Below are 25,650 nucleotides of genomic sequence, written 5' to 3'. Positions count from 1 at the left end.
GCTGAGGACACCTTTTAGGTGTTCAGAGTCCTTTAGGAGAACCTCTTACTCCCCCATGTCTGTGCTGTAACTGTTTGTCAGTGATATTTCATAGAAAGCTGTTTAGAAAATGTTACCAGTGTCACTAAGGATCTGTTACATCATTACTGGACAACTGGTGGTAGTTCCTCTGCCCCACAGCTGCCAGATACTGTAACTTTGTAAAATATATCTTGAAGAATAACAGCTTTGGGTAGAGGAGGTTTAAAATTTTCTTTCAGAGTAATCCTAGGGAGCTTGTTAACTTACACTTCCTCTAGGTTGCTTCTTGAAAGCAACTGCGTAAAAGGAACCTTAAGTAAGTGCTTTTAATATATTTTTGCTTGTTTTCTGTTTTTATAAATGTTGAGATTGAAAGGTTTTGAGAATGCTTGACCATCAGGGCCACTGCAGAATGGATGCTTCACCCAAAAAGATTATTTGCATTAAGAGGGAACCATATATCCAGAGGATTTAAGAGTTTGAAGGGAATTAACTGAAGAAGATGCAGTGTTGGAAATTAATGTGAAGTAGTTATCTTTGAAAATGGCCCAAGGATACCCTGAAAGAGGCAGCTAGAAAGTAAAGACACAAAGCAGAGAAGAAAAGGCCATCCCTCTTAAGTGGGAGGGACCCTGAACTGTAAAAACAAAAATAAACCTGCAACACAGGAACACAGCCACCACCCTCCAAAAAAGTGTACAAACGTAGACTGTACATGTTGGTCTAACATTTTTACTTAATTTTAAGTTCTGTATTAAAAATTAATACATTATACTCTTATAAAAGTAAGGCACATGCAAAACATGTTGTGCAACTTTGGAGTTTTGACTCTTACAAACTAACAAGCATTATTTTAATTTGGCATTTCTAAAGTGTCCTTTGTCCCATGCAGGATATGTGGAAGAAAGTTAAGTTAAACAGGGCGCCAGTTACGTCTAGATTTTGTGCTTTCTGTGCTACAGTAAGCATGATATGGCTAATCTTAGAGCTGTAAAACACAAAAACAACAAACATTGATTCTAAAAGCGATGACTGATGTACATACAAAATTTACGGATGTGAAATTATATCCATTACCATACAGCAATTATCTTATTCAGTACATGATGATTTGGCAACTCCAGTTTGTGTATGCTAGTGTGGGATTCTTGGATGTCAATGTCATACAATGCTGAAGACCATACAGAGGTACTGCTCGTAGGACACCTGAATCCAGCCATCCTGATCAGTATCATAACGTCGGAATACATCAGTCAGCCTCTAAAAATGTGGAGAAAGAAAAACGTTTTTGCATACAGGGAAAGATCAGAGTGCCCTACTTTCATGTATGAATGCTGCGGCTTTGTGCCTTTTGTAGACACGGCACAGTGCCAGGCACACAGAAGGAGCTCTGCTGTATTTCATGCTTGAGCTGTTCAGTGGATCTGATTTTGTGGTTTCAGGACACACCTAAGCCTATCTAAGCTTTTATTTATAAGCCAGAACAGTTTTTATAGCTGACTCTTCAGGAGGTGGGAACAAAGCAAAATTCTTAATACCTTTGAGAGTCAGCTGCAGACAGGGTCTAAAGAGCACTGTTTCTACTTTTCTATCCCAGTCCACTCAATGTATCACTAATATCTCAGCTGTCTCTGAACAATCCCCCAGAGGACAGGCAGTGCTGGCAGCGGACCAGAATAGCTACCACTATGTTTTCACTGACAGCACGTGAATGATGAGCAACGGCAAAGCCCTCTTCACTAGAATTTAAGTTGATAGCAAATCAAAATTGGCTCATATTTGCAAGTGAGTATAAAAGCAGTACGTGCTTCAGCAGCAGCATTTGACTTAAGGCTACAACCATAGAACTAAAGAAGAACAAAGCACTTAGGCAGATAATGAGGATCCAAATTACACAGAATCAGAGTAGCAGGCGTTGGAAGGGACCTCCTGGAGATTCATTTCTCTTATTGTGTGCTGGAAGATAGCTAGCTAAGGTACTGTGGAAACACTAGATGTGTTAAGAAAAAAAGGAAAAATCCTTCTTCCGTTCTCTTACTAAAAATTCAGCTTGACCTTTGCTGCAGTTTCCCAGCTTTTCCTCAGAGTCTTGCCTACATTTCAGAAAGGCTGGAGACACTTAAATAAAACCATTCAGTGACTTTTTTCTAAGCAGAAGAATATATCTGAGAGGGACAGCCTCTTTCCTTTTTCTCTTGCTCCCCATAAACATTCCTATAATTGAAAGGGGGAGTTGGTTTTCTGTTGCTGTTTGGTTTTTGTTTTATTTTGTTTAAAATGTCTTTTATTACCATTGCCCCTTCAGGAACAGCAGAGATGAAAGATCAGATAATTTAGCTGTTAGGTCAAAAAGCAAATCTTGTAAATCAGATTGTAAACCAGAGCCTTAGACTGAAACAGAAAATCCTCACAACTTAGGTTGCAAGAACATCTTTTTGGAGTACACTCAAGAGGGCAACATGGGACATAACACACTCCAGCTTGAATGCAGCCGAGACCCAAAGAAACTGTGTATATCAAAGCTAATGAAAAGAACACTAAATGTTTTCCTGAGGCTGTATTTCATTTTTTCACCCCATTAAAAATACTTAAGAGATCAAAGAGCTTCAGATTTACTTATATGGGATGCAAGTGGATAACAAGTGAAAATCTACAGCTGGAGATGTTTCTAGCATCTCTTGTACACTTTATTCATAAAGTGGATGGTTATTCATAAGCAAGTTCTAGTTCCAGTATTATAAAGTGAGAATCGTAAGAGTTGAAGACAGTTTTTTTTTTTTCCAATTGCCATTGAAAGTGCATCTCCTTTCTTACCTGTAAAACAACACAGCACTGAATAAAGTCATCAAAAGCAACTTGGCCTCTTCCCTGTCTGTCAAACTTCCGAATAAGAGTATCGTAGAACTGATCAGACAGCCGGTAACCTTGGACAAGAGAAATCCTTTAGGACGATTCAATTACTACAGTGTTTCTGGACAGAGTGCTAGGTTGTTCAGCAGGCATGGGCAACAGAAGCAGAAAACAGAAGTTACAAGAGACTTGTTTTTTCCTGCTGTCTACTGAACAACACAGGTGTACAAACAGAAGGCATGCAATATAAACCATGCTCAATAGCAACCGTTACACACAGTATAGTAAACATCATTATGGATTAAAGTGACCATTGATTTACTAACAGAATGGAGCAAACAGTTCACACACACGTACTAGCACCTGCGCTTTCATTTTCTCCATAAAGGGAAATACTTCTAAAAAGCAAGCCAACAATCTGCAGGGTTGCAACCGTGGCAGAGTGTCTCTAAGAGGTCCCTTGTCCTACTGCCTTTCGCTTGTCTCATTTCTATTTCTAGTCATGTGTCCCAGCAGTACAGCCCTAACAATACCAAGGTCACTGGATGACATAATGGGATCATAAAAACTGTAATTACAAATGAATTACCAAAACCTGTTAGTGCTTGCTTTAGTTCATTTTTGTCAATCATTCCAGAATTGTCTCTGTCATACGTTCGAAAGACATTCTGCCAATCTGTGATGTACTTCCAGACTCCAGTGAATTCATTGAAATTCACGCCACCTTTGTTCTCTCTGTCAAACATGCCTGAAATAAAAAGAAAGTCATGTAAGAACCTCAGCTCTGCCAAGTCTTCAGGAAGGTCTGCTGGTGTTTTAAGAAAGAAATGAATGCTTTAGGGAGTACTGAAAACAGGTGAGGAATTACTAAAATACAAGTGATATTTAAGTTGTCCACCAAAGGAGGAAAGGATAAAGCAAGAAAATCAGAGTTACAGAATATTCATTTTTCCTGTGTTTTCATTTCCAGTTTCAAAGCATTCAGGGTTTGACTGATAATCCAGTGACAAAATGAGAAAGCGGGGTTTGCTCTTTTCTTAGGACTCATGAGAAAGCCTACAACAACTACGGACTGCCAGAAGCGTTGGAACATGGATCAGCTTTTAAATTACTGATACCGTCCCCTTCGTGGAGGTAGCACACTGCACAAGGATGGAATTCTGACTGCTGCTGAACAAGTTTTAAACACAGGGCATTAATTTATAGTTCAAAAAGGTCAATACTTCAGTTTATATCTTACAACTACTGAGGAAAAAAAACCTTGGACTTAGAAAACCATGGATTCTTTACAGTCGCAGACCAGCTCACTAACACCACGACCAGATTGGTTCATCAGGCCTTTAAATGTGCATTCAACTTTACAATACAAAATATAATGTACAAGTATTGTGATAATTGTATATATATTTGTTTCTCTGAAAATATTCTGCAACAACTGTTTCTCAAACTGGAGCTGAAAAACCAACAGTCTTTGTCTACTTCACAGCACGCAGCCATACTCACCAAGAATAGACCTGACTGTCGCTGGATTGAATGGAGTCCACGTGCCTGAAACAGAAAGAATTACTTTGTTCCTCCAGGCAACATTCAAAAAAGGCAACTGAACAACAAGCAAACAAAAACCCACAGGAACCACAAGTAGTGAATTCAGAGCTAAGGCAGTCAGTCCTTGATGTTTAACAAAGCTGCTTTAAAGTAACTGTGGTCTTGATGACTTCTGACCAATGCTTTACTGATACTGCGTAGAAACCCAACATTTTTCAGGCTGCACAAAAAAACTCCCACACCTAAAAAGCAAACTAAAATCCAGCTGAGAACCAAAGCCTTAAAAGAGCCAAGAACAAGTTTTTTCTTCCCAGATTGTCAGGAGTCTCTCACTCATTTCTCATCAATAAAACTAAAAATCTGACTATTTCCTATTCTACAGATGGTTACTCCAGGACATAGAGTGAAAAGAATAGGTTCTTAACATCACAGAGCCACACAATGCAGCTTCAAGTTGATTTTTGTATAAATCCCCTCTCCATGCTGAATTAAAAGCATTGTTTAAATCAGTGTTTTCGGGCCAAGAAATGTTACTGCTTAGACAGGCCTGAGCACAGCCATGTGAAGAGGAGCTTTGGACTTCTGTGAACAGCTGCTACTGAATGTGGAAAGGCTACTCGCTTTGGACCAGTTTTCACTGGGTTGGAAACTCCGGAGTTCTAAGGAGCAGAATATGTTAAAACTTATTTCATGTAGAAAATTTCAATAGACTAATACAGATTCCATACAGAGAAACCATAGCAACTTCAGTGCTGAAGAAATGTACTGATTTCAGCTAGTTCAGACAGCCAGCAACAGACTACCTCCTCCTCCCCTGACAGGACAAATACCTGAACATGTCAGCACAGGAGAGAAAAAAAACAACAAAAGGCAACAAGGCAGGACAGGATTTTACAATGCAAATAACTCTACTATCTACCATCCTTCCCAGATGCACATACTACTATTTGCATAAATCTGACATGTTGAAAAGCTGATTGTCAAGAACACATTGAACTTCAATATATAGTGAGAACAGTGAATACTTTCTTAGTGTTTTCAAAAGGAACACATTACATTCTTTTGGCCCACAGTGTGGACTGTGACACACAACCATCCACAGAGGATATACTCTGGAGAAAAACCACCGCTACCCCGAATCACCAGAAGGAAGGGAAAATGTGACTACTGGAAAAAAGTCTTCAGTTTTTATTTGGCTTCCCCAGGTTATTTGACCATGCCCTAGTTAACGATTCAAGCTAGGTCTGAAGTACATCTTTCTACTTGATTAGGAAAAAAAGTGGGAAAAAAAATACCTCATTTAAAAATAAAAAATTACCACCTTCACTTCCTGTGCCGTACTGAATGAAAAGCTCTTACGTGCAGGAAAAAGGCTGGCTGTAAATATCTGACCTTTGCACTGGTTCAGAAGGAGATGTGCAGTGGAGATGAGCAAGGAGCAAAAAGTCAAGAACAAAAGAGTCAAGTAGCCAGACTGGCATGAAACGTAGCATGAAGTTCACAATGGGCCTCCTTCCCCCTTTACAGACTTACTTACCGTTGGACAGTGCCTGCTGAAGCTCTGTATCTGAGATTACTCCACTCCTGTCTTTATCAACTCTGGAGGAAGGAAGAAAAAGTGGCATGCCTTAAGTTGCTGAAATTAACAGGATTTAGCTACAACCCTCAGCATTTCTGTTCTTAGCAAATAAAATGCAAATAGGATTTGTCTTTAAAAAAAATAATAAATCACTGTTTAGTCAATCACCCACAGGCACTGCAAATTAAATGCTTCGCTCAGACTGATGAGACATTCTGGATACGAGTTAAGAAAGCTCTGAGTTTTCTCCATAAGAACACATGACACACACAAACACACTGACAACGGAACAGTCTGGGCATAACTCAAGGAGGTGGCTTCCCTTTGTTTTACACAAGAGCTTTCCCCCTGCACCTGACAGTTTACTCCCTCTCTGCTGCAACCATTCCAAAGTCCTGCCTTGCTGATCCCTGAGCAGAAGCGGAGGGTCCTTTTGGAGCAGCCAGGGCTGGCTCTGAGTTGACACGAGCAGCACAGGGCTCTGCTCACAGAGCCACCCCGGGCCCCACTACCAAACCTTGCCACGTAAGCCTAGCAGAGTTACAATCTGCTCATCTTGCTCCCAGCCATCACTCAGCTTAGAGCAGATCCTGCCCCTGTATTCAGCATTAGTGAGGCCTCACCTCGAGTACTGTGTTCATTTTTGGCACCTCAGTACAGAAAGGACGTTGAACAGGTCTAAAGAAGGGCAACAAGGCTTGCGAAGGGCTTGGAGAATACGCTCTACGAGGAGAGACTGAAGGAAATGGGGCTGTTTAGTCTGGGGAAAAGGAGGCTGAGGGGAGACCTTATCGCTCTCTTCCAGAATTTGAAAGGTGCTTACAGTGAGAGCTGTGACAGGATGAAGGGAAATGGCCTCAGGGTAACTCAGGTAAGTTTAGGTTGGATATCAGGAAAAACTTCTTTACAGAAAGGGTTGTTAAGCACTGAATGAAATAGGCTCCCCAGGGAGGTGGTTGAGTCACCATCCCTGGATGTGTTTAAAAATTGTTTGGATGTGGTGCTCAGGGACATGATTTAGCAAAGCGTTTTAGAGCTAGGGTAGTATGGTGAGGTCGTGGTTGGACTTGATGATCTTTAAGGTCTTTTCCAACCTGAGCAATTCTACAATTCTATGAATCTTCCCCACAGCCATCAGGTATCTATTCTAGAATTCAGCTACCCACGATACAGCAATCAGGATCCAACCGTGAAGGTGACACGGCTTGGTCACTGAGTACTGCAAGGTGCTCATGCCAAGCCTTCACAGGCTTAGCTCTTGCTGCAAGAATCCGCCATGACATCTGGAGTGCACATTTGTGCTTTGTTAGTAGAAAAAGAAACAGATGCCTTAAAAATACCCAACATTAGTCTGTGTAACTAGAAGCTGAAGCTTGTCTGATCATTTACCCTCCGTTCCCCTAGATGCTCTTCAATGCATTGAACAAAGATCCCAGAACCACTGCATCTATCAGTGTGACAGAAAACCACACGGTTTGCCTTTCAGCCAGTTATTTATACACCAAAGGACTTTCCCTTTCATTCTATGCCTGTCAGATTTCTCTAAAGCTGTTTGATGCTTACGTATGTTGAAAGCCTCTTTGGAAACTATTTGGACTACATAAACTGTAGCAGTTTTATCCACATCTATAACCAATCCCGTCAGTATATTCCAACACCCCCATACAGTGGTATGCCAGATAGGAATACTTTTAGCAAGACCCATGCCCATGCAAGTAGCCTTGCTAGCTGCATTATTTAAAATGGTTCTACTGGCCTACCTGGTGGAGAAGGCAGAATGTCCACCTGCTTCCTTCTGGACCAGCTGAAACTGGGAAATGGCATCACACATACTTCCTTCAAGTTCTCAGATAAATGTTTTTACATAAGGGTAGTGGACAAATGTCACCTCTCTGAGTCACTACTGTGTTATGCCAGGTAGTAACTCTTACTCACTGCTCATCCAAACCTAGCATCCTTTGAATCACAGAACGGCTTGGGTTGGAAGGGCCCTCAAAGCCCACCCAGCCCCACGGGCAGGGCTGCCCCCACCAGCTCAGCTGCCCAGGGCCCCATCCAACCTGGCCTTGAGCCTCCAGGGATGGGGCACCACAGCTTCTCTGGGCAGCTGTGCCAGCGCCCTCTCACTGCCCTTTGAGCAAAGAATTTCCTCCTAACATCCAATCTAAATCACTCCTCTTTTAGTTTAAGGACATCCCCCCTTGCTCTATCACTATCTACTGGTGTAAAAAGTCGGCCTCCCTCCTGCTTATAAGCTTCTCTCAGATAGCAGAAAGCTCCCCCCTCCCCCAAAGCCTTCTCTTCCCCAGTCTGAATACACCCAGAGTCCGCTTACTCCATACCCGGCCTCGCTGTTACTGGAACCCAGGCGGACTCTTTGACATATCTCCCACAAAACGGGCCCGAGGGACGAGCTTCTCCAGGCTCTTCATCCTCCACAGATTGCGGCACTCCCGGATTCCCAGCAGGCAAACGCCTCCAGATAACCTCCCTCGCTCTACCCCGTCACCCCCAGCCCTCCTTACAGCTCTCCCTCCGATTCCCACCGCGGGAACGTAGCCGCAAGCCTCGGCCGACGCCCAGCGCCCGTCAGAGGCGCCCAGCCTCCTCCCAATGCCCGCTCACTCCCCGTACCAGCTCGGCGAGCGGCACCGAGCTCTCCGCGGCCTCACCTCTGGAAGACGTTCCACAAGAAGGAGGGATCGGGAAGCCCCATCCCGTGAGGCACCGCCATAACGGCCGCCCCAACCCGGACAGCGGGAGCCTTCTTCCGCTTCCGGGGGCGGGCCGAGCGGGGCGCGGAGTGACGTCACCAGACCGCGCCCACGCGGAGAAGCACGAGGAAAGGCGCGTGACGCCCGTCGCCATGGCGACAAGAAGCCGGTGCGGCCTAAGGCGGCGCGGGTCCGGCGCCTCCTGTGTTAAAATTAGCTTTTAAATCTAAAAGTTCGTTCCCCCTCAGCCAAAACACAGAACACGCAGCAGAACGCGGCCGTGGTTTAGCGTTTTATTGAACAAGTGGTGCTTCGTGTGCTCTTTTTAGGGAATCCACAAAGAAGACATTTTGTACCTCACACCCTTCTTAGCTATTTATCGATTCCCTCTACAGCCCCGTGGCCAGGAAGCTGGCTCCATAATTAACGTTTTTGCCATAAACTATTTTACACCAAAGTAATTACATACACCAAGCAAAAGGTGGGAGTGGAAGGGGGACGTTAATGTACACCCAGTGCTGTGCCATGGGACGAGGGCTCGGGAAGAATACACACCCAGCACTGCCCCAGCTGTGTTATTTTCAATGTAAGTATCTTTAAACGTTTGCAATGCCATATTTCACAACTAGAAATGTATTTGCTGAGAGCAGTATCAGCACCTGCAGAAGTTTTTCTGATTATATCCCATATCCCGACCTTGAGAAAGAAACATACCTAGTGTGCACTGAACGTTACTTGAAATAGCACTGCCAAACTCGCCCTCAAATATTTCACTATTTCACACCTGTCAATCCCATGCCAGTAACAACACATGAACAGAGCTGTCCGTTACTTAAGAAGTTTTGCCACATTTAGAGTAGGAACTGTAATTTCTTTAAAAATTGGCACGTAGTTTGGATTGGGTTGGCTTGGCCCTTGATCCAAAGTCTCAATGATAGTCTGCTTCATATCTCTGCTGGCATCTCCTCTCACCGTCAGCAAAGCTGCAATGTGGTCATCCCTGCCAAAGAAAAAAGGTAAGGCTGGCATTGGTTCTTGCAGAAGTAACATTGTGCTAGAAATATCACAGATCATCCTTTCACTCACTGTCAGTGTGGACCTCTAATTCTTAATCAGATCTCTGGTCACAAAGAACTGGCTTTTTCAGCTATCTATAAGGCACTATTTCTGGCTACGCTTAGGAATCTAGGATGCATTTCACCCTCTCAAAACACAACAGAATAGAATAGTCTCATTATTTCTTTGCCATACCAATGAGTAATTAAACGCATATACCTCCTAGTCCAAGACATGTACATTTGCTATTAGCATTATTAAAAAAAAGCAGCTACATTTCAAAATACGATTAACATGAACATACTAAGCACTGTTTTAAAATTATCGCATTGTTACAAAGAAATTAGGATATTACCTATTTTGACTTTGAAGGCAAAGAGAATTACCTGATATCTGGGTATTTACTGACTAAAGTTGAAACTTCCAGATAGAGCAGGGAAGGATCAGTTAGTTTGATAACCTCTGCAATGGCTTCAATAATACCACAAAGTCCTTCAGTGTCCTCTCCAGATCCCTGGAAAATAATAATTAAAAAAAATAATAAAACAATTAAAAAATGACTAAAGAAAGCAACCCCCCCAATATTTATACACAATTATTTAATTCGTATTATTCTTATTTTGTCCGACAATGCTGTTAAATTCCCTGAAGAGTGGAAACTTTAGCCATTAAGACAAAAATGTTTGCGAATTGTCACATTAAGCCTCTTCTCTTCTGCATTTCCCTACTCCTCCTCATCTGCAGTCATTATCTCCAGAGTATCAGTAAAGGAAGCCACATCTGACAAACGTCATATTTATCCACACAACTCTGTATTCTGGTCTATAACTGTTGTTAATCTGCAACACAAACATTACAAATAACTGATGTGAAAGCCAGGTCTCCCCTTAAAGTTTATGTAAAAATGTGCCACTACGAGGCCATTCAGAGACTGCTTTAGCAGTGAGCTTGTGTTTGCTCATGAACTCTGTCCATGCCCCACATGGCATTCTTGTTACTCACTATTCACCCACATGTAGGAGATACAGAGATCTAACTCTAGCTGTTATTCCCAAGCAATGCGCTTTTATTCAGAATTGTTATAAATTACCAAGTTAACATCATTATTGAAACAAATACTCACGGATGCAAGCTTCCTAAACAGAAATCTGAACTGTTCGGCTTCTTTGATCATTTTTTCTGCGCCCTCTTTCCTCTCTTCGGCATTCTTGAAAGAGATACGTTTTAACATGATTGCCCTGATGTACTCCACAACCACCTTTCGATGGGCCTCCATAGTCATCGTCTGAAAGAAAGAAGTGGTGGCTTATGCCAGTGATAACTGCCAAAGTCCCCATTCAGAGCAATGATTAAGCTTTGAAACACGTTTTTGTGCTTTATCACCAGAATACGGCTTTCACTAATATAATATACTTGGAATGGCCTCAGATTTTCATGATGCTAACTGAAGTGAAAACCTGCTCTGTTCACATGGCTTTTAAAACCTGAACTTTCAGAACTGAGTTAATCAAGAACGTTTTAACTTCAGGGAAAGACAAGCATGTCCTACTGATGCTGGAACATCAGGTGTGTTGTCTAGGAAACTTTTGCTGGGATGCAATCAAATAGCAGGTATAATGAATGCCAAAAGTTGTGTTTGACTTTTTTTCTCCCTGAGGTGGCAATAAACACTAAAACTTCTGCAAGATGAAACACACATGATCTCTGAGATTGGTATTAATGACTGAAGAAGCTCATGTCAAGCACAATTACCTCACAGTAACAAATCAGTCCTGGAAAACTGTTCCATGGATATAGACTAGTTCTGTGACCACCTCACTTCTTTTGTATACTTTTCCTGGACTGAAAATTCTTATAATTCATGTACTTCAAGGCCTCCAGTATCTCTAGATCCCGAAGGCGAACACGTTAAAAGGTGATCTTGCTAACTTCAAGTATTCCCTAAACTGCTGGGAGTAATTTTAAGACACACTACCTTATCTACACACAAATTGACTTCAATTCAGTAAAGGACAAAACTAGGAAGAATAATACTAAAAATTCAAGGCTAATGAAAAGAAAAAATCCTTTGACAGACCATAGGAAAAATATATTAAGACCACCTAACATACTGCTTTATCAGCATTTTAACATATATTATGCATTTGGTCAACCTCATGTTGCCAACTTCACAATGCCTTGCCATCTTAATGTATTGTTTTAATATGTACTTTAAGTGTGCAAGGAAAAAATAATTGCAGGCAAACAAAGCTAATTACATATCTATCTATAAACTTCTGATGTGAAAATTCAAGCTGGTAAAAATACAATTTAGTAACATTACAATATATTTTCTGTATTAAGTCCTGCAAGTCTAATCTCTCTCTGAAAACATCAGATGGCTGTGAACAAAACAGATGAGAAATGCTCAATTCAGACTAATGCAATACGATTACAGTTTAATTTCCAGTGATGAATCAATTCAGAATTTCTATGTCTGTATTCTAATTCTACATTCCATACGGTATCCATAAAAAACAAACCAAAAGGACATTCAGAGTATATTAGGAAGGTACTGTAGAATATTTTGCACCTACCTTTTTATAAGGCTTTTTTATTTTTGCAAAGTCATTAAAATAATCCTCTACAGTGACACAAATAGTTCCCACAGCATTAGACCCCAACAACCACTTCTTTGTCATCAGCTCATTCAGATGGGGCTGAGAAGATAACAATTACAATTGATGAGATGAGGTTTTTGACACTTTTCATCAGATCAGTGCAATTAAGAAAAATAAGGAAACAATTTTAAGTGTTATATATTTCTGAATTACATTCCTTCAACCAGAACAAACAACACAGAAAAATGATGTGATGGATTGTCAGAACTACAGCTGCCATAGAGTGCTACCTTGATGTACACACCAGTTGTGTGTGTAAACCAACTGCACTAACCTAAGCATTTATTTCACAAGTTCTCCAAAATCCTTTAGGATTTTCCTTATCTAAAAGTCTATGGTGAATAAAAAAAATTAAGGTCCAAGAACAAAGTTGCCTTAGGAGGACAATTCCAGTTTAACACAATGCACCTTTAAACTGTTGCAAGAATGAAATTTGGTGCTTGTACCCTTGAGCTGCTACTGGCTATTCATGGTGCCACAACGTCCTTGTGTCTGTACCAAATCTGGCAGCCTAGGTGCTTTATGACTTTCCCAGAACTCTGTAATATGGAATTCCAGTATTCTCAACACCCACACAGGTCTGCTATCTTGTTTCCTCTTCCCAGTGAAAATAATCTGCGTATCAAAGCATTGTACAAATGCTAGAGGAGACACAAAGCTTCAAGTTAAATGAGCATTCTTTAAAATTATTTGAGTGGGTTGAGTGCTTCTTCATAATCAAATGACACAGATAACAAAAAAAACTAAAGGTCTTGCTGAAGAGCTCCAGGTTTAGAATAACAGTGCCCCCACATCTTTCTTACTGTGAATCATTTCAAAATGTCATTCACAACCAGAATACTCCGAACATCTTTCTTCCTTCCACATCTCTCTCATTTCTCCACCTTCCTGCCCACATTTCCAATTCCTCTTAAATTATACAAAGCCCCCCCCACCCTTTCCCTTTTTTAGGAGGATTCTATCAGAAGCCAGAATTCCTGAACTGAATTTATCAGTCAGAAACTGACAATCTTTACTGTCAATCAACAATCTTAATGGTTCTCCTTAAGGCACCTGTACAAAGATAGCAGCTTACTGATCAGTAGCAAATAATTGTTACAATGCAGCTGTGCAATTATTTGACTGCGTATACTCTCCTAAAATATACTTACATTCACTATTACAAAGCACCTGCCTGAAACAATCCCATGAAATACAATCAAAAATCCTTTCAGTCTCCGACACTCAAACTGTACCAATGAAATTTCCTTGCATTTTGCTAGCACACGTTCAGCAATCAGGACATTTCATACCTAGATCATTCCTGAATTATTTTCCTAGGAAATAATGCTTTTTGTGTTTTTGTTGTTTTTTTGAGGAAAAAAGTTCCAACCTCTAAATCCATGAAGACTTCATCTAGCAGGCTAGAGCATCCTTCTTTGGCAATGATGTCTAAAATCGCATCCATGCTTGCATGACTGCTTGATAATGTCTCTTCCATTTCAACTTTCAAGTATTTTCTTTTCAGACTGATAATAGATTCTCTGTGACAAATAACAAGGCCTTTCATCATCCACTGAAGAAGATGCATTGCTTCTAAATTTTCCGAATGCATGAACAGAAACAGACATACCAGTCTTACTTTTGCAAGGTGAAACAATGTTTTCTGCTTGCTTTGGAAGCCTTTAGTGACTCCTCAGCATGACTTTCCAGTGACCACACTAACTTACTTGTATGTTGCTTAAAAAAAATAAGAACTACTGCTCATTTGTAGACGGGAGAATGGCAGCAGAAAGAGATGAACGAGAGACTGGATTGATGAACTCTGAAACATATGAAGGACTTTTTTTTGTTTTGAAACATGAGCAATGAGGATTTTTTCCTCCTGCTTTAACATTCTAAATGAAGTTAACTATACCCTTAATGTCCTCCGTTTCATCCACCTTGATCACAGTGCTTGAAGGTGGACTGCGAGAGAACAAATGTAAGAAAAGATAACTGGTCCCAGATAAATTGAAACAGACAATTGCAATTCTGAAAGGAGAGTGGCTTTTCACAGGTGAACGTGATTTGGTTTGCCAACAGGGGTAACAAGGTTTGCTTCCTAAAATGTTAAATACATTTAAACCTATTGGCTTTCTTTAGTCAGCTAAACTATCTCACCTAAAACCCTCTTTGTATATAAAAATCCAAGAAAGTCCTGGGAATGTGTAGTATTACAAGTTAAATCTAGCATACAGACTTACTTAAAAGTTTGACAGTTGTTGATGACTGCAATCATGTACTGAACATAGCATTGAGGATACTGGCGATTTTTAAGATGTTCTTCTTTGTAAAACTGTGCTTCATCTTTGTATCTGTAACACATACAAAGAACAACATTAAGAAGACACAAAATCTGTAGTAACTACACACTGTAGAATCGAATGCTCCATAAAGACTTGACATTTATCTACAAAAGTATTTTCAAGGGCTTGTTGCTCATGCGATGTTTCGCCTCTCTGTTTCTCTGTTATGAGAAAGGATTACCAGTTTGAAATATCAAAGAAAGAGGAACTGACTCCAAAAACTAGAGCCAAAGAGGAACTCATAGCACCACTCACCAACACAGAACTTCTCCGGTGAAGGAAGGAAGAAAAGAAAAGGAAAGAAAAGCTTTATTTCTTGGTAAAGAAATAAAGAAACATCCCCAGGAAAACAAAGCAATAAAGACAACTGGAGGCAAGACAAAGTATACTTTAAAAATTGTTTTACCTGGTTAGAAATGAATTCATTTGTTGAAGGCATAGAAGGAGTACCTTTGTTTTCAAATCTTCACTTATCTGAGCAGCTACCTGAAGATTCTGTTCAAACATCTACGTTAAGGGAAAAAGTTTAGTTGTTAAGGCAGGCCTACCTCAATGGTAAGTAAAAGAACAGTTACTGGCACCAATTTTATTTAAATAAATAAATAAATAACCAACCAACCAAAAACTCCTCTGCATTTCTTTTTTTCTAGAATAAACAAGTTTTCTTATACCTGAAAAACAATAGCTGGGAGCGTAGTCTGGTAGTACCCATCTTGATCTGCTTCTGGCTCAGTTTCTTTTACCCAGTCTTTTTTATCTGTCTCCAGTGCTTTCCTTAGCCAGCCAATGATGTTAGACTACATCAAATAAAGCAACCAAGAGAAAGCAGAGATTGTTTAATCCAGCACCACAATAAAAGCAAAATAAAATATTGCAATATTAGGAATAGCAGTCATAGAGAAGTGCAGTAACAGATAACAAGATGAGATGGGCATCAAGTTCAACTGGTTATGGTTACTAGGCATGTTTTAGTATCTAACAAATTAAAACAGCTAAAGACCTCCCTCCTCTGCCTGGCAGAGCTCCCAGACTTAGGAATTCAACTGAACAATACAAGAACACCCAGTCCAAAGTTTCACATACCCCAATAGCCAGTGTAAGAGGCAAACAACATTGAATCTTTAAAAAAAAAATCCTTTAAAAGCCTGGCAACCACGTACTGATTCCTTTGCTGTGTAGCCAACCAATGTTTGATGACTTGTAGTTTAAAAAAGATGAAGTGTCACCTGTTGCAAGCAAGATGCAGCGTTTTCGTATTTAAAACGCACTTGAAAAGGCATGCACAAAAGGAAATGCTCTGCTTAGGCAGCTGACAAGCATTAAATGAAAAAGACTGGCAAATATGTCCCATGAGCATCCTGATTACCTTGAAAAGATCACATCGGTATCAAATGTTGACCAAGTTACTACAAGAACCAAGCAGGAATCAGCAGCTTCTAAGTCTAGTAATACGTTAACTATGAGTGCTGTGAGTTCTGAAGTTTCTAAGTACAAAGACTGGAATTCCCCACTTTCTAACAAAACGTGGTTACTGCGGTCTGTAAATGACAATTATTCCTTGAAACTTCATGATTTACATCCATAGAATTCTCTGATTATAACCTTATAAACCAAGCTGCATGTACTACGTGAAGATTCATACAAGTAAAGGCACTGAGTTCACGTTTGTCTTTTCCTCCGATGGAAGTACAGCACTTTGAGTACTAAGGCACCTGTGTGGCCATGCACTCATATGAAGGAATCTTTGAATTATTACTACTTACAGTAAGTGTTGACATGTACTTGCTGAGAAGCTCATCCACCACATTTTGTGAAAGCAAAAGATTCAGAGAATTTGCATCCACTTCAGGAGACAGCTCTGAATTCCCCATCATCTCTGTACTGAGTTTAAAAACAAAACAAAACATGCCACAATATTTCAGATCAGCAAAGGAAAATGAGATGAAAGTTAAAAACTACATAGCTTTTTCGGTCTGATCACCAAGGAGTTTTTACATTCTTTGTAAACGTACTTATTGCCACTATTAAGAACTTTCTGGAATGGACATAAAACTATATGAAAAAATAGGATCTAAGGAGCTTTAGCCCAGCATACGTTCATAAAAAGTGTTAAAGGCATTTTAAATATTTTAAAATATTTAAATATTAACCTTTTCAAGTTTTGAGCAGAGCTTCTCAAAGACCTTCTGTTGTGCTACTTTACTTCCCCATTAGAACTAAAGTACACTCAAATAAAACCTAGCACTGCTTCTTGCATTGGTAGAGAATACACCTGCTACAAGAGAAGACATCTTACAAGGTAAATCAAAAGGGTACAGCAGGGCTCCAGTACCATAACAGCACTGCTGGCTGTATTTGCTGATCGCATAGGATTAGAAAAACCCTCAAGAACATTTTTAAAAGGTTTATGGAAAACTAATACCTCACAATGAGATTTTTCCTCTAAATAAGATTTCTAGAAATTGCTTGCTATGTCAAAGCATAAAAATAGCAAGAATCCTTAATATTTTGAGCTTATAAATAAATAAATAAAGCAAAACTACACTCCTCAGAGCACTTCATTAACAACTGATGCAAATATACTCAGTGAGGGAAAGAAAAAAAAAGTTCAGTTCTCCAAGTTTTAGTTTCTAAATTTCTGCAAATTCGAGGTGTCCTTTGGGGACATGCAGCGAGTCAGCTCAGCAGTGCTTCCACATCACAAAAACCACTGCAGCCCTAGAGACATCCTACCTAATCGCTAAGGAAACAATACAAACATGTTGTCTTTGAAGGCATAGAATCCAGCGCAACTGAGCCCTTTACATTTGTAACGTCATTCTGAGGTGCAGGAAAGGAGACTGAAGATATTAAGAGGCTCAAGCTTCTCAGAAAGCTGGATCCCACTCCATTGCTGTTCACATAAAGAACACAATAATAGTAGTAGCAGGACCTGTTCTAGAGTCATATGGGGTAAACGAGAAGCTGGTTATGGTGCTATGCTGTATTAGAAAGTATTTCTAATCTCATTAACCACCATTATCCCTACTTCACAAGGCCACAGAAACATCAAACTTTTCTTAAGGCACACCAACTGAAGCCATAGAACAAAGACCACAGATCCTTACTTTCAGTCCTCAAAGACTTTCTATGAAATATTCCTTTCCCAACTGTTACAAAGGAAACAATAACACAACCCTTGCCAGGAGGCTTCTAACCACTGGAAAGGGTTATTTCCCATCACAAAACACTCATAATCGAGTTGAGCTTTCAGCCAGAATTGTATTCCCTGGAAACTAACACAAGAAAACTTTTATTCTGCCTTTCATGGCAGGCTTGACGCCAACTCTGCTGCATCTTGTAAGAAAGGTGTTCAGCTCTGGGACGTCGTCCAGATACACAGCACTGTGCTTCCCATTCATTAGCGTGGAGATCGCTGACACTAACTGCAGCAATGCTGCTCAACTCTCTTCTCAGCAGTTTTAGCAACACTTGATTGTAGCATCTAATAGAACGATGTCATGAACAAGGGCATCGTCAGAATCTTACACAACCTAGATTTTTCTAAAGCACAGATTAGAGCTCTGATCCCAACCTAGGGCAGGTTCAGTAACTGTAGTATGTTTTCAAAACTCTCATTGACGAGATGATGAGAGACAAATATATTAGCACAGTAAAAACTGCATCCCACTCAAACAGTAGTGGCTTTTATCCACGTGAAGATCACTATTCCTGAGCTATGAATGGAATCTAGTTCTAAAAAGAGCTTACAAAATGATCACTTTCTACTTCAGCAGAATGTATTCTATATTCTTGTCCTTCAAAATTATAAACAGAAGTTACACACCATCTTCTTATCAATTCATTACATAGAAAAGAGTGCTCAAGGCATCCCTTTATTGGCTTCTACCTTCTCAGCTGGTTTAGAAATACAGTTGTAATGAGCATGAACAAAATACAAGTTCCTATATCCTCTATGATGTTCAACTACATTTATTAAAAGTAAAGAAAGATTAGAAAGGACAAAACTATTTTCCACACAAGTGAATAGGAATGTAGAGCTTATTTTTGATTCAGGAAAAAGAAGGTTAAACTGGTTTCACAGAAGTTTTCATGAATTCGTGGAAGTTTTTGTGATGTCATACAAGTCAGCACAGTTTATTATACTCAGATCTCTATAGAGAATTGTTCATTGTACTGTTAAGAGATGCCCAGCAACTGAGATTTGGTTAAGTTTTGCAAGAATCCAACTGGAATACTTCAATTTTCCCACCCACGTGCAGATTCCACCACCCTCTACACAAGCTAATTACCATCTATATATTGCTCTGTTGTAACCTAAAAGAACACAATTACTGTGCTGCCCTCTCAGGCTTCTCAGCTTGGAGAGACACTCAGAGCCCTCAACTTCTCCTGAGGTGTTTCCTCACTGACAGTTTTTAGACCAAGAACTGTCTCAGTGGAACATCAGCCCAAGGCTGTAAATGAAAAACCTGGGAGCAGGATTTCTGCCCAGACAATGCCCCCATAGGAAGAGGGAGTCCCACATTTCAGATTTACATTCATTGCTTCATTCCTCTGGCCCTCTAGTAATAATGAAGAGAAAGCCAATGAACTCAGCTCCTTTATCTTATCAGCTGCATCTCAAGTATACCCTTCTGGCTCATGTATTAAACATGCATTAGGGGCTCCTCCTGGATGTTCCCTATAGGGAAAAAAAGCAGAAGAATGTCACAGCATAAAGTGAAGCAAAGAGTAAGCCAAAATATATCTTAAAACAGGTCATAAAAACTCCCTGGAACAGTTGTATCTCCAACCTATTTCCTGAATGGTGATATACTCTAAATCTACCCAGATCTCTATCTGTTGAAACAGTGAGATCAAACAATCAAAGGCAGCAAAAACCATACACAGTGCAGATTCTGAGTCACTGCCAGCTATTGAGAACAAGGTTAGTCATAAAGCACAAAAAGCTAGCAGTACTTTTTCCCAAAGAAATCAGTTGCTTAGTAACTATGTGTCAGCAAAAAATAAAACACTGCCACTTGAGCTGTTTCTATCAGAAGAATGAGAGGACAGACCCAACCCTTACATTATTTCAACATATCACGACACACAAAAGACACGACTTTGACAGCATCACAGGAGAGAACCTATGGGCAGAAATTCTTCTAAAGAAACAAACTGTCACACGGTAAAACCCAGATAAAATCTGGAGGAAGTTACTACATTCTTTCCATTTAACAGTCATGAAGCTACACTTAAACAGTCCCACGCTCTGCAAAGGAGAACAATAGAAAGTAAATAATCACCCTAATTTACTGGGGCTATGCCCAACAAAAAACATTTTGCTCCACATTCACAAGCTCTCCGTCTCCTCTGCTCTCCCCAGTTCATCACCAAACAGTGCACAAACACACTGTTTTAGGCTGACAGCAGCTCCACGCTGCTCTGGAACTGCGTTAAAGCCTCAGGCTTACAAAGCAACTCAAAACCATGTACTAGAAAACCTGGAGAAGTTTTAAGGGGTAGCTTCCAGAAAGTAAAAGGCACTAACAAGTATCAACAGTCCTTTACTATTATTACTCTTTTTTTTTAATAAACAGCTGTATCTTATTTATATTCTATTCTGTTAACAGACATGCAATTATTAGTACACAGACTGTGTTTGTATGCTAGTCCTCAACTTTTCTCACAGAAAGATAAATGGGACTTTACCTTTTGTAAGTATTTAAAACCCAAGTTAGAAGGCTAACAATCTCATTTGCTTCCAGATCCTCTGCAGCAAGCTCTTGCATGCGGGTGGACAAAGCCTGATGGTACATGCTTAGCAATCTTTTGAAAATGTCATAGTGTGGGGGAAAGCATTGATCCAGTAGGGTTTTAGCCACCAGAAGGTCATCAAGGACGTATTTACGTATGATTTCTAGATGACGCACAAGCCACATTTTGTCAGATCCTCTACTATCTGCTTGAGTGCCTTCAATTCGTATGCTCACAGTTCTTTCCAAAATGTTGAACATATTTTCCTTCCATTTCTTTGGCCTGCCAGGAGGTATGAACCCAGTTTGTTTTTTCCGGTCTAACATGCGCCTGTCAATTTTTTCCTCCCTTTCAATTATCCTAACAACAGAAACAAGCAAGGTCGGATCTCGACGGACCGTAACAAGAAATCTCTGAACCACCATCCACAACTGCTTGGCCAACTCCTCAGAAAGTTTCTGCATTTCCCCAAAGTACGTATGGATGAGGTTCATGTCATGTGTGTTTTTGCTGTCCATGCGATACTGCTCATACATCAGGTTATCACGAGAGCACTCCAAATCCATCAGTTTCCGATGAGCTTGCAGAAGTTCCCCTCGCTCAATCAGATCTTGGGTCTCCCTTACTATCTCTGGAACTGCAACAAAGGCAAAAAAAGAAGAATAAGAGGTAAAAAAAAATAAAAATAAATCAAAATTCCAAAGATAAACTCAAGACAATGTGAGCACTAGGAAGCAAATGGGAAAACTACATTCAGTATTAAAGGAACAATACAGGATAGGATTAGGATTCAGTGGCAAGAAGAAGAAAAATGGAGAAAATGTCACAAGAACAGCAGATAGTGATAAAATCTGGCAATCAAATAATAATAATAAAAGCACATTAAGACAGTTACAATCATAAAATTTGGTAAAAAAAACATTTAATTTGCAACAAAAACATTTGGTTCACTGAGAGGGAAGTTATCATCAACTCTACTTTGTAACGATCTCAGGGGAAAAACCTCACACCCAAAGCCTCTCAGGATACTAGAAAACAAAATGCTGCATTCAGGTCTCAACTGCATTCATGGGGGTAAACTAAAACAACATCCCTGAAACAAATTAGCACTGGAACATACAAAAATTCGTTGTTCTTTGCTGGATGTTACTTTAAGTAGAAATACAAATCATCTTTGAGGTTCTTAACTGCTGTGTGAGAAAGACTGCTAGGGAACCCTCTGACTGGAGATCTTGCTCCTTGACATTCTGCATTTGCTTGCAAACTTATTTGCCTCCGAAGATCACCTGGGACTACTGTTACCCAAGTCCTGCTGAAGGTACCCAGCATATTTCACATACATCTGAACTTTCTGTAAATGCTGCTTGCGTAGTTCAGATTTCTACACTAAAAATATGATTCCAGCTACTAATCACAAACAAGAAGCTTCTTATTGACTTCTACTGATGATGAAGATAACCCAGATTGGAAGCTCTTACACAGAAATTTAGATGAAATATTACTTTGCTGAAAACAACATCCACTGATTTCTCTTTAATTCTTCGTTCCCAGCAAGGTTTAAAGTTTCCCACATCATTCAATAGCCACATGGTTTGTACCACTTTGAAGTGCTTTAAGACAGTCACAGATTACATAAAGAATAGAAGATTACCTGAAAATATGTTCTTGAGATTTTCTACAGCAGCTGCCAGCTGGCTATGTTGCACTACAGCATCCTTAACGTCCTTGAGGTTTTCAATGGCGTTGATGCTCTGTCTCCAGTCTTTATTGACATCTATCAAAGACTGCTGAATGTCCTTTACATCATTCAGTGCATTGTGCAGTTGACTTAAACCAGTCCGTACTCCATCTAGCTGCGACTGGATTGCTGCCTTGAACGCAAACAAAAAGACAAAGAGCTCTCACGTTAACCATAATGCATTCTAAGTACTGTATTTTCAATATCTCTCCAAAAATTTTTACTTAGATAGCAGTATCTAGTATGGCCATATTAAAAAAAAGCAACAAAAAACACTAGATGTTTGGTCCATGTAAAACAAGTAGATTGACAAGGCAACTACTAGATTGTCATGGCATACAGCAAGATCATTGATACAGCTCTCTCTTGTGACAGGCAGTACTTGAAATAAGGACTCTTCAAATGGGCCATTACTCCTGAATATCATTTTAAAGTCTTGACATATTACTAACATGCATTATAAAGCATATCTTCATGAAAGAAATCATATCACATCCACGTTTTAGGTAGCTATCTTCTTAAAAAATATGCTTTTTAATTAAAAACTACGATGAAATCAGGCAAGAGAAAATGAAACTGGAAATAACAGAGTTCAAAAGATGAGCCAAAAGCCAGGCACAAGCGAAAATTCCATTGCTGAACTCAAGGACTTGAAGCAAACTGTAAAGCAATGAAGCACACACAGTTTAGCTCGGCTCTGGCCATAACTTTTGCTGTACATGTAAGGTCAAAAGGCCTGAGTTGTCACGGGTTTGTTTTTGTCTGTTACTAGAAGCCAAAGAGGAAATCCTGGTAGCTATGAACAACATTTACTGTGTTTTAAACGTAAAGGGAACATCCCAGGAAAACGCAGTCAATCTTAAGCCACAATTGTTTATGTACTTCCAAATTACGATACACTGATTTTACTGATAAAAAAGCATTTTTTTTTGTCAAACTCAGCACAGTCAAGCAGTGGCACGGCATTTTTATACACTATCTGTCTACAGAACTGCTGCATTAACAAATTTTCCCCTACTGAGGTACCTAGGGTACTGAAATGCAGTGTGGTACTTCAACACCGAGGGAAGACAAGTTTCTAAAGCTGGCTGTAGTTTACAAATGATACAATGATTTAACATTCAGTCCCTCTGATTCAGTTTTTCAATTTATTCTTCCAAGTTTCGCAAATTCAAATTCGTACATATTTAACTTCTGCAGAAACTTACGTTAATACAGCAACCATCAACTAATCTTTGTCACTGACTCAAACAGACAAAGAAATCTCAAACAACAGACACCCATCCAGATGTTCAGTTTGCCTTTCAACAATCAATGGGGGATTGTAGGAAAGTAGAGGTATAGCATGCAGACTTTTCCTCCTACAATACGTATTCACCTTAGACTGGACTGACCATCACTTATATAAAACCCAAACAAAACTGGGAACAGTGCTCAGTACTTCAGTTTTGTTTTTTTACCCCTCAAGTGACAGCCCTCAGCATCAAGCTACACACGCTGGCATCCTTGCAGCCTGATCTCCTTAGAGCTCCATGGAGCTATAATCCACTATAAAGAGTGGCACCCTGAATATAACTGCTTTCACTACCTTCGTGTTTTTTTTTTTGTTGTTGTTGTTATTGTAAGTATAGTTATTACTATTATGCCAAGAAGGAATGCAGGCTATTTTCAAGGCTGCACTGTGGACAGAAACTTACAAGAATCCTCAGATTTTTTGAGTCCTTTAGCAAGGACTCAAGAAACCTTTTCTCCTTCAATGACATCGCCATGCGCAATTTGAAAGATTAAGATATCATCAACTATAAGCTCAAATAAAACACATTTTCAGCACCGATCGTTTTTTCAGAGTCAATCATCAAGTTTTGTTACACGTTCAATATTCTACTGTCACAACATTTGCTGGCTGACGGGCTACAATGCGGGAGGGAACCTGTCTGTGGATAAACTGTATAAGCTACAGGTCGAAAGAACATTTGAAATGCTTGAACAAAACTTCAAAAGGATATAAAACATTTGATCACATTCGTTTCAGGATGCAAAACTTCTCTTTTGCACTCAGACCAAAAATTCGAGTCCATGATATAAAACTATTTGAATGAAAATGTTAGAAGGAAAAAAAAGAAAGGACAACTCATCCCATACTGCGTACCTTGAGTCGAGCTTCCACTGAAGCCTTCTTACGAGCTTCCCTCCTGCGATACTGCTCCACTTTATCCAGCTGATCAGGACGCTGAAGCATTCCAGCCACCCTTTGAACGGCTGTTGCAACTGCTTCCCTATCCGTTTCCTCCATGGCTGACTGGGACCTCAATATGCCTTCATAATTCAACAGCACTGAAAATAAACATAACGTTTTTAGAACGTACACTTTCACTTGATGGCTCTCCAACATTTCAAACTTAACTAGGGGGAAAACTTTAGCAATAAAAATGGTGCAACTTGACAGAAGCGTCATTAGAAAGCATTACAAAAAATAGGAACTCAAATTACACAAGAATCACATTTGAAGTCACTTAGCTCTGTTTCATTACCCAAAATGTTCTCTGCTTAGCATTTTGTATTTATCTTGCTCTATGGAAGCACATATCAAAAAATGATAAAAATAACTAAAGAAAAGCAAATATTCATTTATAAAACAAGCACTATGTAACCTAGGGTAGGTTTGCCTATTAAAAGGGTGCAAGAATCTGCTGGCTGCTCAAAGCACAAACTATTGAAGAACTTAAACCCATTGGAAGTGAGACATCTATAGTCCCCTCGCAGTAGCTCAAATTTGGTATCAGCAGTGGAAAGAAACATAACCATGGAAGATCTAAACCCGAAGACTTAACTATAAAGCACTTTTGTTTAGATTTTTGATAGAAGATTTTTTCCCGCACTCTATTTCCTCTTCTTACAGTATCAGTCCATCACAAGTGCAGGTATGCAGGGAAAAATTAATGAAATACTTTACCTGAGTCTGCAGCAAAATTTGTAGTTAAATCACGGCATGCATGTAAACAAGTAATAGACATTAAAAGCAGAAAAGATAAAATTAGCTGGCTCTCAGGCAGACCCGCTTTCTCAAGCTATTTAGGAGAAAGTAGAAAACGATCCTAATGACCAAAGACGGAAGATCATGGTATCCACTAAAACCTAAGAAATGAATCTGGAATTCCTGATTCCTTCCAAATGGGAAGGAATGGCCACAGAGTGAAGATCTGGAAAGCCTGACCCAATGCCTCCTGTTAGGAAGGGCTGTCAGAATCATAGGGTGGTTTGGGTTGGAAGCCCACCCATCCCCACCCGTGCTGTGGGCAGGGCTGCCCCCCATCAGCTCAGCTGCCCAGGGCCCCCATCCAACCTGGCCTTGAGTCTCCAGGGATGGGGGCACCGACAGCTTCTCTGGGCAGCTGTGCCAGCACCTCACTGCCCGCTG

At 40.0% G+C, this 25,650-nt stretch overlaps 2 protein-coding genes across 3 annotated transcripts; both read right to left on the bottom strand.

Annotated features, from left to right (window-relative positions):
- Positions 1 to 735: 735 nt before the first annotated feature.
- On the bottom strand, positions 736 to 8,788 carry PDCD6 (programmed cell death 6). Of its 2 annotated transcripts, none has more exons than XM_010708628.3 (6): positions 8,668 to 8,788; positions 5,954 to 6,015; positions 4,375 to 4,419; positions 3,461 to 3,619; positions 2,836 to 2,945; positions 736 to 1,281 (listed from the first exon to the last, which is right to left on the bottom strand). In XM_010708628.3, exons 1-6 carry the CDS (start codon positions 8,727 to 8,729, stop codon positions 1,183 to 1,185), a joined length of 537 nt encoding a protein of 178 aa, XP_010706930.1. In that variant the 5' UTR covers positions 8,730 to 8,788; the 3' UTR covers positions 736 to 1,182. The 2 variants fall into 2 exon arrangements, with proteins under 2 accessions (XP_010706930.1, XP_010706931.1); XM_010708629.3 differs by having other exon boundaries at positions 3,467 to 3,619.
- A 200-nt stretch (positions 8,789 to 8,988) lies between these two features.
- EXOC3 (exocyst complex component 3) lies at positions 8,989 to 25,468 on the bottom strand. Its single transcript, XM_003204884.4, has 12 exons — positions 24,382 to 25,468; positions 22,146 to 22,365; positions 20,450 to 21,131; positions 16,516 to 16,633; positions 15,424 to 15,549; positions 15,159 to 15,259; positions 14,651 to 14,761; positions 13,798 to 13,948; positions 12,342 to 12,464; positions 10,889 to 11,050; positions 10,152 to 10,279; positions 8,989 to 9,709 (listed from the first exon to the last, which is right to left on the bottom strand). The coding sequence occupies exons 1-12, from the start codon at positions 24,685 to 24,687 to the stop codon at positions 9,538 to 9,540; spliced, it is 2,400 nt and encodes a 799-aa protein (XP_003204932.2). The 5' UTR covers positions 24,688 to 25,468; the 3' UTR covers positions 8,989 to 9,537.
- Positions 25,469 to 25,650: the final 182 nt, after the last annotated feature.

This window comes from Meleagris gallopavo, chromosome 3 (genome assembly GCF_000146605.3).
Source record: "Meleagris gallopavo isolate NT-WF06-2002-E0010 breed Aviagen turkey brand Nicholas breeding stock chromosome 3, Turkey_5.1, whole genome shotgun sequence".
In the NCBI taxonomy this organism is placed as follows: Eukaryota; Metazoa; Chordata; class Aves; order Galliformes; family Phasianidae; genus Meleagris; species Meleagris gallopavo.
The sequence above is the reverse complement of the archived record's forward strand: the minus strand, read 5'-3'. Positions and strand labels throughout refer to the sequence as shown.

Excerpts from the sequence above, each read along its gene's own strand:
- EXOC3 (XM_003204884.4), bottom strand. The coding sequence starts at position 24,687 with ATGACGCTTCTGTCAAGTTGCACCATTTTTATTGCTAAAGTTTTCCCC. Across the intron at positions 16,634-20,449 it reads GTTTTAAATACTTACAAAAG|TACAGAGATGATGGGGAATT; the intron begins GTAAAGTCCCAT and ends TTTTAAACTCAG. Across the intron at positions 10,280-10,888 it reads TGTTTAGGAAGCTTGCATCC|GGATCTGGAGAGGACACTGA; the intron begins GTGAGTATTTGT and ends ATTATTTTCCAG.
- PDCD6 (XM_010708628.3), bottom strand. The coding sequence starts at position 8,729 with ATGGCGGTGCCTCACGGGATGGGGCTTCCCGATCCCTCCTTCTTGTGG. Across the intron at positions 6,016-8,667 it reads TTGTGGAACGTCTTCCAGAG|AGTTGATAAAGACAGGAGTG; the intron begins GTGAGGCCGCGG and ends TCCTTCCTCCAG. Across the intron at positions 3,620-4,374 it reads GACAGTCAGGTCTATTCTTG|GCATGTTTGACAGAGAGAAC; the intron begins GTGAGTATGGCT and ends TTTTTATTTCAG.